This window comes from Copidosoma floridanum, unplaced genomic scaffold, assembly GCF_036245765.1.
Source record: "Copidosoma floridanum isolate Cflo_tuat_1 unplaced genomic scaffold, Cflo_Japanese_pri ptg000025l, whole genome shotgun sequence".
NCBI classification, from domain to species: domain Eukaryota; kingdom Metazoa; phylum Arthropoda; class Insecta; order Hymenoptera; family Encyrtidae; genus Copidosoma; species Copidosoma floridanum.
This window is the reverse complement of record NW_028321902.1, coordinates 3,519,343-3,539,744: the sequence shown is the minus strand read 5'-3', so window position 1 is coordinate 3,539,744 and position 20,402 is coordinate 3,519,343. Positions and strand designations below refer to the sequence as shown.

Genomic DNA, 20,402 nt, shown 5'->3' with positions numbered 1-20,402 from the left:
TTTTATCAAACGCATTTAAAAAGTTATACACACGAGTAATTTTCAAGCTCCACGCGAAAAAAACCACAGCGCAAGTGGATACGAAAAACTCGGAGATAAAGTCGGGAAATTTCAAAGAAAGTAGAAACGACAACGGAAAAGGTATAAGACTCAGCCGACGCCCGAAGCAGTGCGCGCGACGACTATTTCGCATCAGCGTCAACGAGGCGTCGACGTCGGCATATTTATCGCGTGGTTAATTAAACCTCCGAACGAGCCGAGCCGGAAAAACACGAAAAGGAGAAAAAGAGCTCGAGCCCCCCCCCCCTGTTCTCCCTCGAAAAGGCCTTTGTTGGCTGCCGCTGAGTGAAATTAAAAGCGCAAAATTATACGACGCTGTCTTTGAGGAGGTTGGAAATGCTCTTGAGCGTCGGTTTGATTAAAAGGCCGAGAGTCCCGTAATTTTCACGGATGTGCTTGCTCTTGTTTTCGGGAAATGGTATCGCTGTTTGGCTCGTTTGTTCCACACTCGTGAGGAAGCATAAAAAAAAAAAAACAACGCCCCTTCATCCATACTCCGTGTCCCATAAGTCTTCCTCTATCGTTAAAAAAAAAAAAAAAAAAAAAAAAAAAGGAAAAGAAGTGCGATCGAGTCGAGGATCGTGACGGACGTCATCGAGTCCCTGTGTAATAAAACCTGAGGAAGGAAAGAAGGGGAGTCGAATGAGTGATGAATACTACCTGGCAGGAGCGCGCACGGAATTTTTAAAAGGGCCCCGACACCCTTTGAGAGTAATTGTCGGGGATTTGTAATGACTGATGCGGGACTCGTGTCCTGTCGTCCCTCCTTTTTTTCCTCCCCCCCCCCTGCGTGGCTTCGATTTCGCATCAACGTTTTCCTTTCTTTCTTGCACGCTTGTGTGTGGGACGTGTATAATTGAGGACGGGTCCGGTTGATTGATCGGCCCGAGTTGATGCCAATTTGTTTTTTTTTCCCCCCTCTCGCGTATACATTCGGGTTGAGGAATCGATCGATTTGTTGTGTGATGTAATTTTTTTTCTTCTGATTTCCGAGTCTGCTGTTTGATTAATTGTTGTTGTTATCATCAACGGAGGTAATGAAATTTACGGCAGGCGGTGGGGTACGGGAAAGGTTGTGGCATCGGTGTGTTTGTAAGCTGATAATTTTTCTAATGGCTTCTACACTGATGGTGTGCATGAAAGATTTTGCAAAATGGAAAAATGGGTTTTTTGTAAGCACCCATCTAGCCTTCTTGTCTTTTGGAACACGAAAATCCTCAAGAGTGTGCGGTTACAATAATGGGATGAACTTTTTTTGTAAGATTTAATGTCAAATAATGAATTTATTTTAAAAAGGACATTAATTTTTTTTTTTTATTTTTACTTTTATGTATTTTTTCATCTCACGATTTTTGTACGAACTTATTCCGATTCTTAAAGAACTGCTTTCAAGTATAGTAAAAGATTTTTACCTTTTTTTATTATAATAAGAGTTACACTTACTCAAAGGGTATTTACAAAATACGTTTCTTAGAAGTATTGTATTTATTTTTAAAAAATGTAAGAAGTATCTTATCTAAACCTTAGAAATATAATTCGAACACTGAAAAAATATTTAATGTAACACTTTCAAGTTTGTAATACATGAATCAAATTTTCGTAAGAAAATAATTTTTTGAACAACCAGAAATGAAATAAACTTATTTACTTAATCTCGCACATACCATGAAACGCAATGTCTTCGAAAACAAAATTTGATAAAAGAAAAACTCTTCAAAAACTGAAAAATCGGAACAAACAAATTTTCATACGCTTAACTTTACTTCTAAGTCTTCATAAGAAATAAAAAACAAAAATTGTAGTCGTAAAAAACCTGTTGCAATCTATTACTGAGAAAGGCGTTTTTACCAAACGACACTTTCATGTTCTACAAGGATTTCATTGTTTTTTTTAGGACTTCCGAAACAAAAAAATCCTTTTTCAATCTTTACTCACCCAACAGTTGATAAGACAAAAAAAAAAAAATCACCACCCTAACAAACCCATACCCACCATCCCCTACCGGGGATCCTCTCTCGCAAAACCAAGCGCGTGGCCTCCGAACGAAGGAAAACCTCCCCTTGCGCGCACACCCACCTCAAAAAGCAATTATCCCCCGAGTCTCTCCTTCCATTCATATCTCAGTCCCAAGCCCGTACACGCTGTTCTTATTCAAAGTTAATACAGCCGCGGTGGTGCGTTTATCCACCAACGCGCCGCATCCACACACACACACATGCACTGCGGCAAATCGTCGCGTGTAAAAGGGTCAGGGGTGGGGGGGTTTGGATTGTGGCCTGCTGGCTGTGGCTTGAGCCTCCGCGGTCAGCATTACACAAATATAGCTCCCCTTCACCCGCACACACGCGTGCGCCTGGGAGTGTGCAAAACACGTCGCTCTTGTCTTTTGCGGAGTAGGGCTATCTCCACCTCTGGCCCTTTCGTGCTGTTGTACTTGGGTGTATGTGCAGTGAAGGATGTGGCTCCTCCCTACTGTTGTTGTTTTTGTTGCGTGCGAAAGTGCAAAACACCTTCCGTCGCCTCGTTTTCCGAGCTCGCGCGAGATGTGCTGACGTTTACGCGCCAAGGTGTGCGAACTAGGCGAATTTGGCACTCTATCGAGCGATGGAAGGTGGTCTATTGGAACAACAACGGGTTTGGGGACATGATCAACATGAGTTTATATTGTTTTGTATATTTTAATAATAGTATATTTTTTGGGGGATTGAAAAATATTTCAGGATATTTTTTTTGGTTGTAGAAGACAATCGATCATATAGACTTTGAGGTGGCTTTGTTGTTTAGTACCGTAACAGGTGACCATTATATTATATGTTTGTTGCTCATATTTTTAATAGTTGTGTGAGGATTAACATTGCGTCAAAAATAATAAAGGACTAAGGAAAAAAAAAAAAAGGTAATCATTGATAGACAATGAAGCGAGAAAAATTCGACAATTAAACTACATGTTTTTGTAAAAGAAATAAATTATCTTTTAGAAGTTATGATGATTTATCTAGAATGTAAGATCTGAAAACCATTAACTTGAAGAAATAACTGATATATTCGTTGATTTGATATAGAAATATCTAAAAGTTGTACGTATAATATTTCATTACATCGTTGTATTGTATGCAAAACATTAAAAAGTATAATTTGCGTAGAAATTTCAGGTTTTTTTCATCTTTAGACAAACAAATAATATGTACCCTTGAATTTCAACGTCGTTTAGAAGTTGCCTGTATTTAAATTGAAACCTATAACTATCAGTCCCATTTATATTTTTCCAAATCGCTACCATATTTTCTACTTTTTCTTCATTTTCCTCAATATTATTATTTTTGCCAAAGTACTTGGTATGAAAACATATCTTTTTAAATAAGTATTTATAAAACACATAAATGGAAAAACTTCGTTTCAGAAAAAATTACTTTACTAGTATTCGGTATTTCGAATCTAACGCTCTGAAATCTTGAAGCTCTTTTTTTTATTGATAATACAACATGTGAGTTATAGTCGAGCCAACTATATCCAGTGACGCACTGCTTTAAAACTGCTCATGACGAAATTCAAAGTCGAAATCCATTATTATACAATTAACATTCGTCGCTCGCTGCTTGACGTGAAATAAAGATATAAAAATCACCTCTTCCAGTGTAAATGCAGAGCCTATTCGAACGTTTTCTTGTCACGTTGACATTTTCCAGTCATCCGCAAAGTGTAAAATTCAAAGACATTCTGTAGGGATTATTGTCGTAATATTTGATAATCAGTGTACATACGTACAGTGCGTAAGTATTTATTTTTGTTTGCATATTTTTTTAACTTCGGAAACGTAAAAATTAGTTTCTTTTAGGCCTCAGTACCAACTCCTACTATTTTCGTTGTAACATACGACAAAAAAGGTATCCAGTTTAGTAAAAAATTCGACGAAACGAGTGGACAGCACGACCATTGTTTCTAAGCTGCTAATTAGAGATCTAAAATAAGTAAGTTTTTGTGGTACATTTAAAAAAATTTATGTTTACTCTGACAAAAACTCATGTCATTTGATTCACATATTTTTTCTTCCTAAAAAGTTTGTATCGATTATAAATATTTTCCGCAAAAAGGTGTCAAAAATATATATTCAATGGCCGTTTTTTGTTTCATAAGATAGATAAGAATATAGCACAACTTCTTTGTGTACATCTAATTCTAAAACATGTTTTTCTGTAAAATGATTTACTGAACAAGTAGTGATTGCCACACACAAACTCGTAAGTCACGGATATAACTAGCAAAATGTTTTTCGTCAAGTTTTTCGATCATGCCATCGAAGAGGTTCTATTGAGTCTCGTTAGGGAGTAAAGACTATATGACAAAGAAAGAAAAACTTAACTTAATGTAAATTTTCAATTATTCTCGACAATCATGCTAGAAAGTAATAAGTTTTGTGAAAATATTACTTGAAATTCAATTATATAACAGACTTTTTATCAGTAACCTAGTACGTGTTCTTCTATGTATTGTACTTCCAATTGTCGTAATAACAGTTGTGGTGACTGTATAGTATGAACTTTCAAAATGAGCATAACTTAACACTATAACAAAGAATATCGTCTTGGTTTTGTCATCAGAAATAGTTGTTTCTCCTTTAGACTGAACAATACGATTTCTTCTTGCTTGACATTATTTTTCTTTAGCGTAGTCTAATAATTACCGGAGTGTATGACCATACTTCTAACCTCACTCAGTGTTGTTTGTGTGGTCACTAAATAGTAATTTCGTACCGGGCACATGTCACCAAGAAAAGCACGAGGCTCGTTGTGCTTGTCCCGGTTAGATGTGCACTAAGTGCAAACTCTGAAATTCTTACGTATAAGGAGGCAATTAACGTCCAAAAGTAAAGAAAAGCACAAAAAATAGAAAAAAACGATTTTTTAACACATTTTGGTCCTTGAACCTACATAAAATTCGGCACGTGCTGTAAAAAACGACTGAAAAAAATACGCAGTGCCATATCACGTGATTGTCGACTGCTTTTCGTGCTATAAAACTCTTAAAAAAATATTGCAAAACAGCACGCGAAATACAATAATAGTGTTAAAATACTCATGAATCAATGTATACAATTTGATTATCCGAAGTCAGGAAACACATTGCTAGATATTATTAGAATTTTTTATTTGTCCGTATCTCAAAATAAATATTTTTATACATTTAATCACCTTTAAAATGGCATTGTATACACTACACGGTTGTGCGGTTATATTTAATTTCAAGTTGAATTTCATTTTAATACTAAGGATAACTTACTAAACGAATCGTTTGCATCTTCAAATTTCAGAACTATAAGTCCCACATTGTCATCATTTCAATCCTAGAGCCGAGTTTAGAAGGATGTCATCCAAGAGCTCTCACCTTTGCGATGCATGTGGAAAAAAATTTACCAGCAATTCCCATCTCATGACGCACAAACTTATTCACACAAAGGAAAAACCCTTCGAGTGCTCAGATTGTTTAAAATCTTTCAGCCAAAAAAGCTATTTACTGAAGCACATGCGCGTACACACCGGCATACCTTTCGGTCACTGTTCCATCTGCAAAAAGCCATTTAGAGACCTGAGAAGTCTTAAAAGGCATATGAAGACCCACACAGAGGAAAAACCCTTCAAATGCTCCACTTGTTCTAAAAGATTTAAATATAAATCAAGTTTGATGTCACACATGAGAATCCATACAGGGGAAAACCTTTTCAATTGTTCAGAGTGTCCAGAATCTTTCATATCAAAATCCCACCTCACAACTCATATGCGAGTCCACACTGGCATACCATGTTGTCACTGTTCTATCTGCCGAAGGCCATTCACCGACCCTAGTAGTCTTAAAGTGCACATGAGGATTCATACAGGAGAGCGTCCCTTCAAGTGCTCGGTATGTCAAAAAGGTTTTATATCTTCCAGTAGCCTCACAGTGCACATGAGGACCCATACCGAAAAGAAACTCTTTCAATGCTCAGATTGTCCAGAATCTTTTAGACAAAAAAACCATTTAACAACTCATATGCGCGTCCACACTGGCATACCTTCTTGTCACTGTACCATCTGCCAAAGGCCATTCACTAACACGGGCAGTCTTAAAACGCATATGATGATCCATACTGGGGAGAAACCCTTTAAGTGCCCAGATTGTCCAGCATCTTTTCGCCAAAGTTACCATCTGTCGATCCACAGGCGCCTTCATACGGGTGAAGCATGTGATAAATGCCTCATCTGCCAAAGACCGTTCACCGATCCACGTAATCTTAAAACGCATATGATGATCCACACTGGTGAGAAACCCTTCAAGTGCTCGGATTGTCCAAAATCTTTCAGACATAAACACCATCTCGAGACCCATATGCGGCTCCACACAGGCATACCTTGTAGTACATGTTCAATTTGTCAAAGGCCATTTACAGACCCGAGTAGTCTTAGAGTGCACATGAGGACCCATACAGGGGAGAAACCCTTTGAGTGCTCAGAGTGTCCAGAATCTTTTAGACATAAACACCATCTCGAGACCCATATGCGGCTCCACACAGGCATACCTTGTAGTACATGTTCAATTTGTCAAAGGCCATTTACAGACCCGAGTAGTCTTAGAGTGCACGTGAGGACCCATACAGGGGAGCGTCCCTACAAGTGCTCGGAGTGTCAAAAATCTTTCAGACATAAACACCATTTCGAGACCCATATGCGGCTCCACACAGGCATACCTTACGGTCACTGTACCATTTGCCAAAAGGCATTTACGGATCCGGGAAATCTTAAAATACACATGCGGACCCACACGGGGGAGAAGCCTCACGAGTGTTCGGTATGTCAACGAGGGTTTAGTCAGCGGTCCTCCCTCTTAACTCATATGAGGACCCATACGGGCAATAAACCTTTTGAGTGTGCAATATGTCTGGAAAAATTTAGCCAAAAAGGTCATCTTACAAGGCATATGAGGACCCACTCGGAGGAGAAACCCTTTGAGTGCTCAGACTGTACAGAATCATTCAGTCTCAAAAGCACGCTCGAGACTCATATGCGCGTCCACACGGGCGTACCTTGTTGCCACTGCTCCATATGCAAAAGGCCATTTACAGACCCGAGTAGTCTTAGAGTGCACATGAGGACCCATACAGGTGAGCGTCCTTATAGCTGCACCATTTGTGAAAAAACATTCACAACCTCCGGTAATCTTACGATCCACAAGCGAATCCACACGGGTCAAGTTGGTGGCCAATGTTCCGTATGTCAAAAGACATTTACTGATCCCAGAAATCTTAAAAAGCACATGCTTATCCATACGGGCGAAAAGCCTTTCCAGTGTGCAGTGTGTGCGAAATTCTTTCGTGAAAAAAATACTCTGACAAAGCACATGCGAATTCATACGGACGAAAAACCATTTGAGTGTGCAATATGTCTGAAAAAATTTAACCAAAAAAGTCATCTTACAAGGCATATGAAAATTCATCCAGCCAAGTAACCTTTTTATTGCTCCGTATGACAAAAATCTTCTTCCGGACAATACACACTGGCTTACGGTCCACGTGCTGATCCATGCAAATAAGTGAAAAAAAAGTGTCACCAACTCAAATGTTCTGATATGACAAACACTTTGTTAGTAGCAAGTGCTAATCATCTGGGGTGTTTAAATTATTACCTACTTTTGTGTTTTTACTCGTAATAAATGCGATGCAGTATATGGGATCTGGAAACTGCCTTTGCTATGAGTTATGTCTAAGTCTATTCTATGCTGGGGAACAATCTTTAAAAATACTGCAATTACAGTCAAATTGTAATATTTACTTTTCAAAAAGAAAATGTAATACAACCTCGTATGTTTTAAGTTTGTAGTTCAATAAACATTTTTGAAAACCATCATCTAACTAAAATATCATTGACTCATCTCAGTACAATTATTTAGTGTATGTTTCATAATCATCAATGAAAAAATTATTTTGTTTATTTACAAGTGTTTCGCGTGTGCTATAAAGGAACATCAAAATTAACAGAAAAGAAATGTTACCTGTTTTTTTATTTTAGTTTAATGTATAATTTTAGAGACTTTTAACTAAGGAGAGGGTAAAAACGCATGATTAAAGACACTTTGTCAGAGAATTTTTTTTTCTTTTTAATGCATATTGTAATAGTAATTATATTAGAATTACTAATTTGGTAGTATTAACAATCCATCAGTAAAGTGCACTTGATAGAAACATAAAAGTCGAAGTATCTTATTAAAAGATTCAAATAATTTAGCTAATGAGGTCACGATTGTTATCATGATTATTCGGCTTTTACAACGATTTCACGGTGAGAAAAAGTCCAAGACTTTTTGATAGTTGCTGTATTCTTCTAGTACTACCTGTGCACAATACGTACGAATTCAAGCAATGATTTTGACGTGTTATCTTTACGAAACAAAATGGTTCTGGAAACATTTCAAAAGCTCATAAAATTGTACTCTAATTGTTGTTTAATTATATTTTAACAAACTGAATTTTTTGCTGAACTATTAAATGATTATTGATTAATAAGTAGTATATTTTATACATATAAGCTGTATTTTGTATTTTATTTTGCAGTTTGTAACTACTAATGTACTTTTTTTAAATAAATACGTTATACAAAAAAATTAATATTGTTAAAGTTTATGAAACAACTCCATTCAAATGTTATGATTTTTATTAGGTAGATAAGATTGCATGTGAGCGTGAAACCGATTATTTTAATTCAATAAACTATTGTAACTAATTTTAAGCGAGTTCCGTGATATTTAATATTTTGGATGACCCTACAGTAACTATGTGACAAATAAATGAATACTAACAAAGTGTTGGTGAATTAAAAATTAAGTGAATGTTAAGGTTTGCTCTTTATTAAATTTTAAAATAATGTCTTTAAATCATTTTTTAGATTGCACTTTTTTTAATTAAGCTTCTGTAATTCAGAATTTATAAGTTAATATTATACTGATTCGTTTATTGCTTGCATATAAAGAAGTATTAAAATTTACATAAGCAACTTACTCATATTATAATTTCCAACTGCAAATAAGATTCGTAAAAATTTCAATGCAACCAATAGTCGAGCTATTTAGGATTACCCTCCTTTTTTCACGTACCATATCAACATTCGTATCTTTAACAATTGATTGTCATTTGACATAATACTCTTTATTAGTTTTCTCATTATTTACGACAAACCATTTGTTTAGTTCAACCGTATGAAAAAAAAAACCAATTCAATAAAGTTCAACAATATTTGACATTTTAAATGAAATGAGTTGACAATGTAAAAATCATCTTCAGTGATGCTATTTAATATGTTCGCCCATTAAAAAATTATACTCTGTAATTATACTTTGTATTTCCATAGTGCCATGTTCATGTTACCAAACATATTTAATGAAAAACAGCATTTTAAAATTATTTTCTACTTGTGTACATTAATTCCGTTTGAATCAACAATTCTGACAAACGAAACGGCCGTATAAGTAATAAATAAGTTGACAAAGACGGAAAAAACAAGTAAAATCTTCTTTCCTATGAACCGCGTGATAATCTTATCGATGAATCAAACACAAAAAATGTATGACAGTAATTAAAACTCGGATCCAGCAAAAAAATTAATTTTCTCCCTCCCCCGCGATCGGCGTTAAATATTCCCACTGCACTCTGGCGTGGAAAAGAAAAAAAAAAAAAATAAACAAAACCTCAATCATCAAAACCCCGCGCGCGCACGTCCGACGAAACAACGAATATACAAAGTACAACGCGAATTAAGGTTCGACGGGCGTCATCTCCTCCTCGCTCACGTACCCGAGTTGAGGCCGTTCGCAGCGGAGGCCCGATTAATTAATGTAACCTCCCCCTTCCCCGTTTCTCTCGTCTTGAACATTATACGAGCGTACGCGGCGGTAATTTGCGAGCACTAGCCGCTACGTACGTATATATATACGGCCCCTCTTCCTCTAAATGCTAATGACAAAAAGCATCGCGGTTAACGGGCCGCGACTTAAATTGTTCGTGTAAGCGCCGACAGATAATTAAACGGATTATATTACCTGTCCCCCTGAAAGAGACATGGCAGGGGGGGCTTCGTGTGTTTTTAGGCATCTGTACGTACGTATATGTATATAGGTCCTGAAATACTCGACGAAGGACCGTAAGTACACGCGACTCGGCTCGTTGGTGCTCGCGGATGAGTGGATGGTTTATGGGAAGTCTCTGCTGCTGGGGGATGTATTTTTCTCTCTCTCTGCTCGGCTGCCGTTGAAAGCACGGTTGGAGGACCAAAAAAAAAAAAAAAAAAAAAAAACAATGTGTTTGTCCTTTTTACATTCATGGGACTCTCGTAATGGGATTATTATGAGAGGGAGGGTGATTTGTGGTTGTCGCGCAAATTGAATGCGACACGGATCGTTTTCTTTGCTGCTATTATGGGTGCGCGTAGTTATTGTCACATTGTTATTTTTTTTTTTTTATTTCGTAACAAATCGTCGAATGAAAATAGCTTCTCGGTGGAAATAGGACGCGCGAGGAAACGCGGGAAAAGGAAGGGTTCAGCTTGGGCGTGGCTCTCGTGAGCACCTGTGCGCGGCTCGCGTTACCCCCAACACTGCACGCAGCCGCCAGAGGCGAAGGTGAGGAAGAAGCATGTACACGTATATTTATAGCCGCAGAGAAGCTTCACTAGCTCCTGCTCTTTGGGTTATAACGTGAAACGCGAGCTGCCGGCGCGAGGGTATTGCAGTTTCGCCCGTGGGGGTAATTTTGAGGGGACGAGGTGGTTGTGATACGCGCCATTCATTAGCGAGCGCGTATATATATATACACATAAGTACCGCCGTGGGGGATGTATGCGCGTCTTTTGCTACGTGCGCGCGAACATAATTCATTTTCCTTTTTCCTTTTGTTTTTCTTCTGTTTTTCCTATTTTACTGGACAGCAGATTCAACTCGTCGAAATTACAAGTAAAACAGAAAATAAACCTCTCATCTCTAGTTTGCGAAAAAACAGCCAAAGGCCCTTGAACTACTTTTTTTCTTCTTACTTCTCTTTTTGTCACTATTATTATTATTATTATTATTTTTATTTTTTTTTTTTTTTTCACCAAAAGGAAGATAAAATTGTTCTCTCGCCTTGCTTGTGCTGTTGAAATTACAGGCAAGCGCTCGCTATGTACGGCGAATATTCACCGCAACGAAAGTTCGGGAAAACGTAAACATGTGGAATAATGTATTCGCAATGGCTGACCATTCGCGTGTTCGTACTACTGCTCGAGTTATCTAAAGAGGAAAGAAAAAAAATAAAAAATAAAGTCCCGGAGTTGGGAACAAAAGCAACGAGATACACTCGCTGACGACACACACACGCGCGCTCTTGTCTCCCAATCAAGTTTGTACGAACGGAAAGCACGGCATCCACGAGTTTGACGCAGGGAGCGATAGGTTGAATTGGTTGTCCCTTTTTAGCCAAATTTTTGTTGCCTTCCAAACGTATGCATGTATGATCCCTTGAGAGGTGTAAATTAACACCTTTTGGCTCTTCATTTCCTCACACGTGCAGAACCATCAAAGCTGACCGTGGAAATTGCAGGGGGTGGGCAGTAAATGTAGGCTTCTTTATGCTCGCGGGGATAACACAATACGTCTATATACATGTACTAGCTGTTGCTGCCGGGTTTGACCATTAAAAGTTCAGGAGTTGGGCGAGTGGAGGAAAGGGGAGGACATACGATATGCGCATCGGTACGCAGAGGGTGGAAGTAACGGAGAAGGTGCTGGGAGTGGCGCTTACCTCACGGTACAGGTGAGAGAGTTTTTTTTTTTTTTTTTTGTGGATCTGAAAAAATTTTTAATAAAAAAGTAGATTGCTGGTGATTTCCGAATGGTATCCTTTTACCGTTCAGAAAACGATTCGCAAAAGGCAACTAGCTACCTGTTCTACAACGTATTTAGCTCCAAACGAAAAATTAATCAGTACTTTGTCAAAATTGTAATGCATAGTATAATCAAGTTATGTCTCACTAAAAAATTTACTTTTTGAAAGGAAAAAAAACATATTTTCATACCAGTCAAATAAAAATTTTTTAACTCGTATTTTAACGCAAAAAATATATCTTTCATGTGAATTAGAAGCTTAAATTGGGTTTTGTCATTTGTATATTACACGAAGTTGCAAAAAATAATGATTTATTAAAGTCGCTTGAGATGTACGTATGGAGGGAAAAAAGAAAGAAAGTTGTTTTCTAATTAAAAAATTTATAACTTTAATAAAGTAAGCAGGATTTAAGGTTACGGTCGAAAGCATCTCTCGTATGAAAAATTGCGTAAAGATTCAACATTTTTTTTTTTTCTGCTCAGGTAGAAAATTGCGTGGATTCCTCACCCGATATTCGGATGCTTCGTCTCCGAGAGAGTGACATCAAAAACGAAGGCTCCGAAGAAACCCACGAGAGCAGAGCACGCAGTCAGGCAGGCAAGACGAATCCCCAATTCCCGAAAAGACAGGGAAGCTCCCGAGCTGAAAAATAATTCCCTTCTCTCCCTCGACTTAATAATAGCCAAAATATATCTCAGGAGGAGGAAGAAAAAAAAAAAAAAAAAAAAAAGTGCCCGGGCGCGAGACAGAGTCATCTCCCGGGACGCCTCTTCCTCACAAGCGTCACGAAGAAGCTCCGCGCGCGATGAGCCGTTTCTATCATGTGTATCGCTCTGCTCTCCTTTTCTCCCTCGACGGCGGTGGCAGCTAGCTCGGATGAGCCATGCCCGGAGCGTGAGCTGAATATTACTAGAAAAAAAAAAAAGGAAAGGAAAAGGTCGAAAGGTGAGTTGCTGCAGCAGCGAGCTCGGGGTTTAATTTAGCCGAACGGCGTAATTCCGGCAGCACATGCCGATGAAAAAATTGTTGCTCTCGCGCCGTTTCACGAGGTGTGCGCGCTCCGGCCATGTATAACCTTTCGTTATTTGTTTCGTTTCGATAATGAAAATTAAAAATCTGAGGCTGGGTGGATATTAGGTGCACGACGATAAATCGCAACAAACAGAGCCAAGTGAAAGAGCTATAGTGCGAGGCTCCATTTTTTTTTCTCCCTCTTTCCCAATCAGAGAGGCTTAATTGAGAGACAACGCTGCTCTCGGGAATATTAAGCAGCAGACTGCGCGTGTCCCTCCAAAAGTATTGAATGCGAATGAGCCAGCCGGAAAACAGTGATGGAGTGACGCTCGAAGGGAAAAATACTGTGCCATTGTTGTCCATTGTTTAGTGCCAAGTACTTATTTATTATGAATTTTTTTTTCTTTTTTTATCGAACCTATTTGAGGAACAATAAGGGCGATCGCACTAAAAGCTTTTTTGTTAAGTTGGGTCAGTGCTTATTTTGAAAGGTGCAACTGTAGCCGAAGATGATTTTCGATTCGTCAGTGCTCTAGATAAAGGAGATTTGATTTCCCGAAAAAAATTTTACGATGCTCTCGATGATAGAAAACCATAAATTAATAGTCCTGCAAAAGTACGCAAAAAGTTTTGAAAATTTATAATTTTTTTTTTTTTTTTTTTTTTTTTTTCATAATATTATTTTATGTATCAAATTTTTTATCAAGTTTTAATTTGTAGTGTCACGTAGATCAATTTTTAAAAGCGATTTAGCGAAGTAGCATTGCATCACACGAAAAAGATTATTTGGCAGCACGCAGCTCTTGCTGTTTGTTTTATTTTGATCAAGTCCATTCAAAATTGCATGATTTCATAGTTTTTCAAGGCATTGAAAGTCCTTCGAATGTTTTCTAATAGCTTTTCAAGGACTTTAAAAGTACTTCCATAACTTAAAAATGAATTTGAAAACCTTAAGTGACTTCAAATGACTGAAACGTCACTTGGTAACATCAGAAGACTTTAAAGTTACTTGAAAGACTTGAAAAGTTTTTTATATTTCAGATGACCCCAAAATCTACCAGAAATTACCAAAAGACTGTAAAGTATGTTTAAGACTTTCGTGGACTTTGAAAGACGAGCCTCTTTTCTACAAACCTCAAGCTTACACAGCTACTAAGCTCTCCCCCAAAAAGCTCGATTTCCAGCAGATTTTCCTCGTGATTTCGTAGTGACTTGACAGTGCATATTAATTTAATAAACAATCAAAGTTTCCCAATGTCCCAAGGATTTATTTTCATACATCGTATGAAGCACCTTTGAAGAAAAAAAATCTCAAACGCGAGAGCACAGCATGGCAAGCAAACGGAAGAGTCTTGCGCTTGAAAATTCCATCAAGATCGAGAGAAGAGCCAGCCGGTGGCTCATTAACAACTCCCCGGGAGATAATCGAGCCGTCTCTTGATACCCGGGCCTGTCCCCCCGCGTCCATTCACCGACGGGTCCAGCCGTGCTTTTTCTCTTTTCTTCATCCTCCCTCGCACTGTCCCAAGGGTACACCGACCGAAGGGATGGTACACACACACACGTGTCGAAAAAAAGTGCAGTCCCTTTTTTTTTTTTTTTTTTCTCGTGCGCTCTTTACTCACGGGCGGGGAGAGGAGGGGGGTAGGAAAAAAAATGACGAGAGTAATAATGTAAAAAGAGCGGGGAGGGTACGTATAAAGTCTGTGCTTGCGAGCGAGTGTAGGGGAGGAGGGGTCTCTAAAAGGGAGTTGACGTCACCTCTAATGGACGGCAAACAGGAAGCCCGTTTTACCGGCGCTGCGCCACCATCACGAGCAACCAAGTTCTTTCTAATCCCCTCCTCCTTCTCTTCCTCTTCTCGCTCTTTGTTGTTATTATCCTTTCCTTTTTTTTTTTTTACAACTCCCCGACGACGACGCGGCGCGCCTTGTTTTCCTCCGCGAGGCCGCAGGCGCTGTTCTAATTTCCCCCTTTCCCGGTGTACGCGCGTTAAATTCAACACTCTCTTTGGCGCTGGGTGATTTTGTTCATTTTCAGGGGCTCCCCCTCTCGGCTGCGCTACGTCCTTGTCGTTTGATGGCTCGCAGGTGTGGTCTCGAGGCTTAAAGCTCGGACGGAGGGCTCATTAAGATTTTTGCTGGCTGCGGCTTTTTTTTTTTTACTGCAGGTGGGTTTATTAAAATTTGAGAAACGAAATTTTGCGGAGAGTATATACTTGGAGTCGATCGAAAGTTACTTGAAAAGTGAGTTTCCGTAAGTTGTGGAAAGACAGAAAATTTGTGGATGGAAAAAGAGCTGATACGCAGAAACAGGCACTGAAAACAAGTGTAAAGATTAAGAGACCACACGAGGATACGTGGTCAAAGACTCATGTGACATGATATTTTAATTTTAAAGTATATGACACAGATGCAAAAGTAAAATTAAAAGTGGATAAAAAGAGATACAAATAAAAGCAGAAATACTCGTAAGCATAGAGTGATGTAGTCAAAGAGTTTTCTGATAAACACAGAGTAACATCAAGTACTAAATTGTAAATATGCCGAGCTCGCTGTAACAAAGTAGTATCAAGAAGAGACGAAAGAGCTCATAGAATCAAATGAAGAAACGAAAAGACAGAGATACGGACTGGAGAGGCAAAGACACACAAGAGTATATGCAAAAACCCCACTGTAAGTTTACTTGGTAAAATCTTTTTGTTTAGACATTTTGTTGACTGAGCATTTTCGGTAATCTCGTAGAATGGATTAAAACTTTCCACAAGCATAAATTGAATAATTATTTTCAAATACAAAAAAAAAATGCACTAATTCCTTTGGCGTGTCTAACCTCGCTGTCTCCCAGAGATTTGTCCTTCCAAAGAGTAGTGGAAGGGTTAACAGACTCGAAGTTTTATGGACAAATATTCTGAGATCAGAAAACAAATAAAAATAACGATATGAAGGCAAAAATACACAAACGATATAGTGTATTCTAAAATGAACAAGTATGAGTTGATGTACAAAAGAAAATTGATTAACTTAGATTGACAGTGATAAGAAAACTGTGAAAACAATAACATTGAAAGAAATATAAAGATATATGAGAAATAATCTGGGCACATAAATTTAATTTAATTACATGTAGATGTGAAGATGGAACGTGATTGATAAAGACAAACAAAACAGTTCAAAGATTCGATGACTGATGCATAGGAGTAAATAGATTTGTAGGTATCATTTGCTAAAACTACAATATATTGTTAAAGAGGAGAAATATAGAAAACATAGACATCTAAAAAGACAACAGTTTAGAGGCATTAAGCGGATTTGCCAAATTAATTACAAGCCAGGGACAAAAACGGAAAAATAAAGATAAATAAGTCTGATTAAGCTAAGCCATTCAAACATAAAATTATGTCTGAGGAACAGTTGTAACTTTTTTAAATTAAAAATTAAAGTAAAACAAAACAGCATGAAGATTTCAATAGATATAATAGAAAATAAAATTCGTGAGAAATACCAATAAGTCACATAGTTTCAAAAAAGTGATGAATTTTGACTTTGGAAAAAGTGTTTCGTTTCTCCTTGACAGAAACCAATGCACGTGCCGATCGTCTACGTTTCTCCAATCAAGCGTTTAATTTCACGCAACGAAAAAAAAAAAAAACCAAATCAGTAAAACATACAGCAACGCTCTCAAACTCTCATATTTCCACACAGTGGAAAAAAAAACAGTCCAAGACACGTGTACTACGGTAAAAGGTGCGAAAAATTCCTGATAGAAACGGCCCCTTCGACCCGTCAGCACTGAACTCTCCTTTCAGTACACGGTATTTATCCTCCGACATCACGTCCGGCAGGAAATATAACTCGGTTCCCTTGCTTGTACACGCATTAGACGATCGCTCGTCGATTTTTCCAACTCGCCCACCCGACAGCCCAACGTATTGAATCTTGTCTCGACTCGTGGGTCATCGCCACAGCTAGATCAACACCAACCGAGTGATGTTTCACCCTGTACCAGAAAAAAGAAAAAACATCACGTTCCCTTGGGAATTCAATTGGTGCAAAAATCACTTTGCTGTGTCACTCGCGAGAAACAATCGAAATAAGTCCTTCGCAAGTTTATGAGGACGACGAATGATATAATTGATTCGGTGCGCCGTGTGTACACCTGCAGTGAGCTCGAGTGCCGTCAAAGAGCGAGGGAGGGTCTTGATCCGAAAACTCCGTTTCACAGCCACTCGGGTGTGATTATTATACGAGGACGAGCACTTTATACCTATATACATACCCGTGCACTCGTTAGTGCCGTTTCGACGGCTCCTTCTCCCTTCGCGCGCGTTATGTGTATGCGTTGCTACAGCCCCAATCGACGATCTGCGCGCGCTAGAGAGGAAATATACACCCCCACACCCTTATATATATATAAATGTGCTTGGGTATACCGAATGAATAGGTACAGCGCGTATATAGGGTGACGACTGCGAGAGGGTGTGTTATTGAGAACTTACAGCTGCTTCGTCACAGATAGGGGGACAATGAGCTCCAGAGGACTAAATATTCCTCGCGCGCGCGTGTCTTTTCACGTAACTTGGGGGGGGGGGGAGAACTTATGCAGTTGAATTAGGGTTTAAGGGGATATTGGAGCCCTCGATCGGTAGATCGATTCGCTACTTTATCGGCGTTTGGATTTTATCGAGATTAGGTGGATCGAAGAAATGTGGGTGAATGCAGTCGAGTGTTTCGACGTTCAATAAAAATTTGACACAAGTCTGAAACCTATGATTTTCAATCCAAAATCTACTTTCTCTTTAAAAATAAATAATTATTGACTTCTTATGCGTTGAAAACAGTACCGACGTAAAATTTGAGGTTATAATGTTCCATAAATCAGCTCACTGTAAATCCAAGTGTTAAATCATACGTCTAAAGAATGTAGTTAAAATTTCGCTTTTTATAAATTACGTTGTATAGTTTTGCTGATAAGTATTTGAAGAACAACCAAATATATATGGTGCACCAACTGTTCAACCAGATCCACGAAATTGGACACTTTTTAACAGGGACAACCAATATATGAAGGCTATACAAAGTGAAAAAGCTTGGCTATCACATATTTGACACGCTCACAAGTATCTATAATTTGTGACAGAAATGTTTTACTCTCTACAGCCTTCTAATGTCAATCGTTCAATCTTCGATGAACAACAATTGTTTAGTTCAATTGGTTTGGCAAAGAATCTGGTTCATCTTCCTATTCTTATCAACGTAACTGCAAGGAATTTTGTAAAAAAAAACCGAAATTCTGACTTTTACTTTGACACATTAAATTTGGATTTCTCTCTACGTTGGATTGGTGTCCGAGCTTCGCAATGCTAATGAAAACAAAACAATTTTTCGCGAAAATATTGCAAGAACTCTTTTGCATTATCCTCCACAAGTTTTGCCACGTGCCCTTTAAGAACTTTCCAACTCCCTCTGCGACATCACCCACGAGGTAGAATCGTCCAATCGCCAGCCAAGCACAGTTGATCACCCAACGTACGTATATCCACTCGAACGATGATTCATCCCCGCCATATGAAACCCAAACGCCATCCGTCACATCCCAAGAGAGTGGGGGGGGGGACAAATGTGGACAAAGGTGCGGTGGTACGGAAGCTCAACTCCGCACACACGTCCTCTCCATTATCCGCAGCGATCTCCGCAAAGACCCGGCGCGCACTTGGGCATACACATCGCATGCCTGGGCTCTCTTCTTCGTCGGGTCTCTCGTCCTCCACACCAGCCGCGCGTATAGGCCTTGGGAAATGAAATGCTGCGGCACAGCGACATATCCCTACCTGCTATACTGCGATGATGATGGCCGAATAATGACGTCACTTAATTATACTACAACGACGGCGACGACGGCTGTGGCTGCGGTGGGGCTCGGCTTGATAGCCTCCTGACACTTTGACGTTTCGCCGCGTGCTTGGCTTTCCGCTGGAGTACCCTGAATTTCCTGCTGCACGAGGCACACCCTGTGTCCTACAGATCTGCGGATAGTGTGTGTGTATGTCCCTCTCTCTCTCTCTCTTTGGAGGTAGGTGTACGCTGGCGGAAATCTACGGGGCCTTTTAACCCTTGACTCTGGCTGTCTGACGGATTTCCAGATATGCGACACATCTGCGTGTGTATTCAATGGTCGGGCAGGACGTTGCGTCTCTGATTACGCTTGTGGCGCGCGAATGTGGTGTTTGGGATTATCTTTCTCGGTTAATGGAATATAGTGTTGATTGGGATTCGAAAAGTAAACGCTTTTACAGGAGTTGGTGGATTGCGAAGTCCAGCATCCTTGATCCAGTGGTGCAAAAAAAAATAATTTTTTTTTTTTTTACTGTGATTTGTAATTGCATCATTTATTTGTTAATGACACAAGTAGGTGATTGTGCGTTACAGTGCGCCTTTGAAGATAAGAAATTTAAAAAATGGTTCATAAAACGTGAATTGATAGTTTATAAAACTTTTTTTTTTTAATTTTTCATCTTCCTGTTTTTTTTAATCATTTTAATTTACAGTATTTTATTCATACTCTACGTTTTCAGGGTTTGGTTTATTTTTAAATATGTATGTAGATCCCATGTATCATTAAGATTTATTTGGCATTTTACGCATTTTTAAGTAACATTTGATTACAGTTAAATTTTGTGTGTACATCGATAATAATATTTCAAGACCTCCTGCAAGAATAAACTCCTTCATTTTATAAAGGCCATGAAACTTCAAATCAATTGAAATATTAAATAGAAAAGGTAAATTGATTAAGAATATTTTATTACTTTGTTGCTAGATGAGATATCGATCGATTATCCTCTAAAATTGACCATAAAATGCACAAAATTGTCTGAAAAATATTGTTTGTTATTTTAATGATATTTATGTTCCACTATTAATATAGTTATTTTTTTACGACACTCAAATGATCCAGATGTATAGTTTCAACCATAAATTTGTGTGTCAATGTAGCGTCGAAAATTTAATCATCCCGTACACCCGCTACTTACGTCCAATCCTTCGAAAGTTTTATGTATTACCCAGCAATATGCTCCCGCGAAAGCTTATCCTTACCCGCGAATGAACGACCGAAACGTGGGATCCCGTATCTTTTACGACGATCCCAACTCTGTATTCAGCGTTTCAACTGTACTCGTGTATAAACAGCAAAGTCGCACTTCTGTTGTTTACGCGCTTCCATACGTGCCCGTGTCTCTATCTTTACGGTCGCAAAGCATTTCGAGATGAGGTAGTAAAATGCCGCCGCTGCTGCTGCGAGACGAGATTTGCAGCTGCTTCCTGTTCCCGCTCTCGCGCGCTGCTCTACGTTAGATTTTTCTTCGACGTCCCTATCTTTTTCTCTGCTTCTGTTTTTGTTCTCTTGCTGTTGAGCTTAAATTTTTTATTTTATTTTTTCCTTTACTGAG

The 20,402-nt window shown here is 38.7% G+C and overlaps 2 protein-coding genes across 2 annotated transcripts; both read left to right on the top strand.

Moving 5' to 3' along the window:
- Window positions 1-3,773: 3,773 nt before the first annotated feature.
- LOC106642349 (uncharacterized) lies at window positions 3,774-6,585 on the top strand (the record flags this gene model as incomplete). Its single annotated transcript, XM_089595470.1, has 3 exons — window positions 3,774-3,830; window positions 3,896-4,028; window positions 5,369-6,585. A coding segment is annotated over exon 3 (1,164 nt), but the record flags the coding sequence as incomplete, so codon positions are not given.
- On the top strand, window positions 6,554-7,803 carry LOC149373930 (uncharacterized). Its single transcript, XM_089595383.1, has one exon. The coding sequence runs from the start codon at window positions 6,589-6,591 to the stop codon at window positions 7,534-7,536; it is 948 nt and encodes a 315-aa protein (XP_089451509.1). The 5' UTR covers window positions 6,554-6,588; the 3' UTR covers window positions 7,537-7,803.
- Window positions 7,804-20,402: the final 12,599 nt, after the last annotated feature.

Coding starts and splice junctions, on each gene's coding strand:
- LOC149373930 (XM_089595383.1), top strand. CDS start 6,589: ATGCGGCTCCACACAGGCATACCTTGTAGTACATGTTCAATTTGTCAA.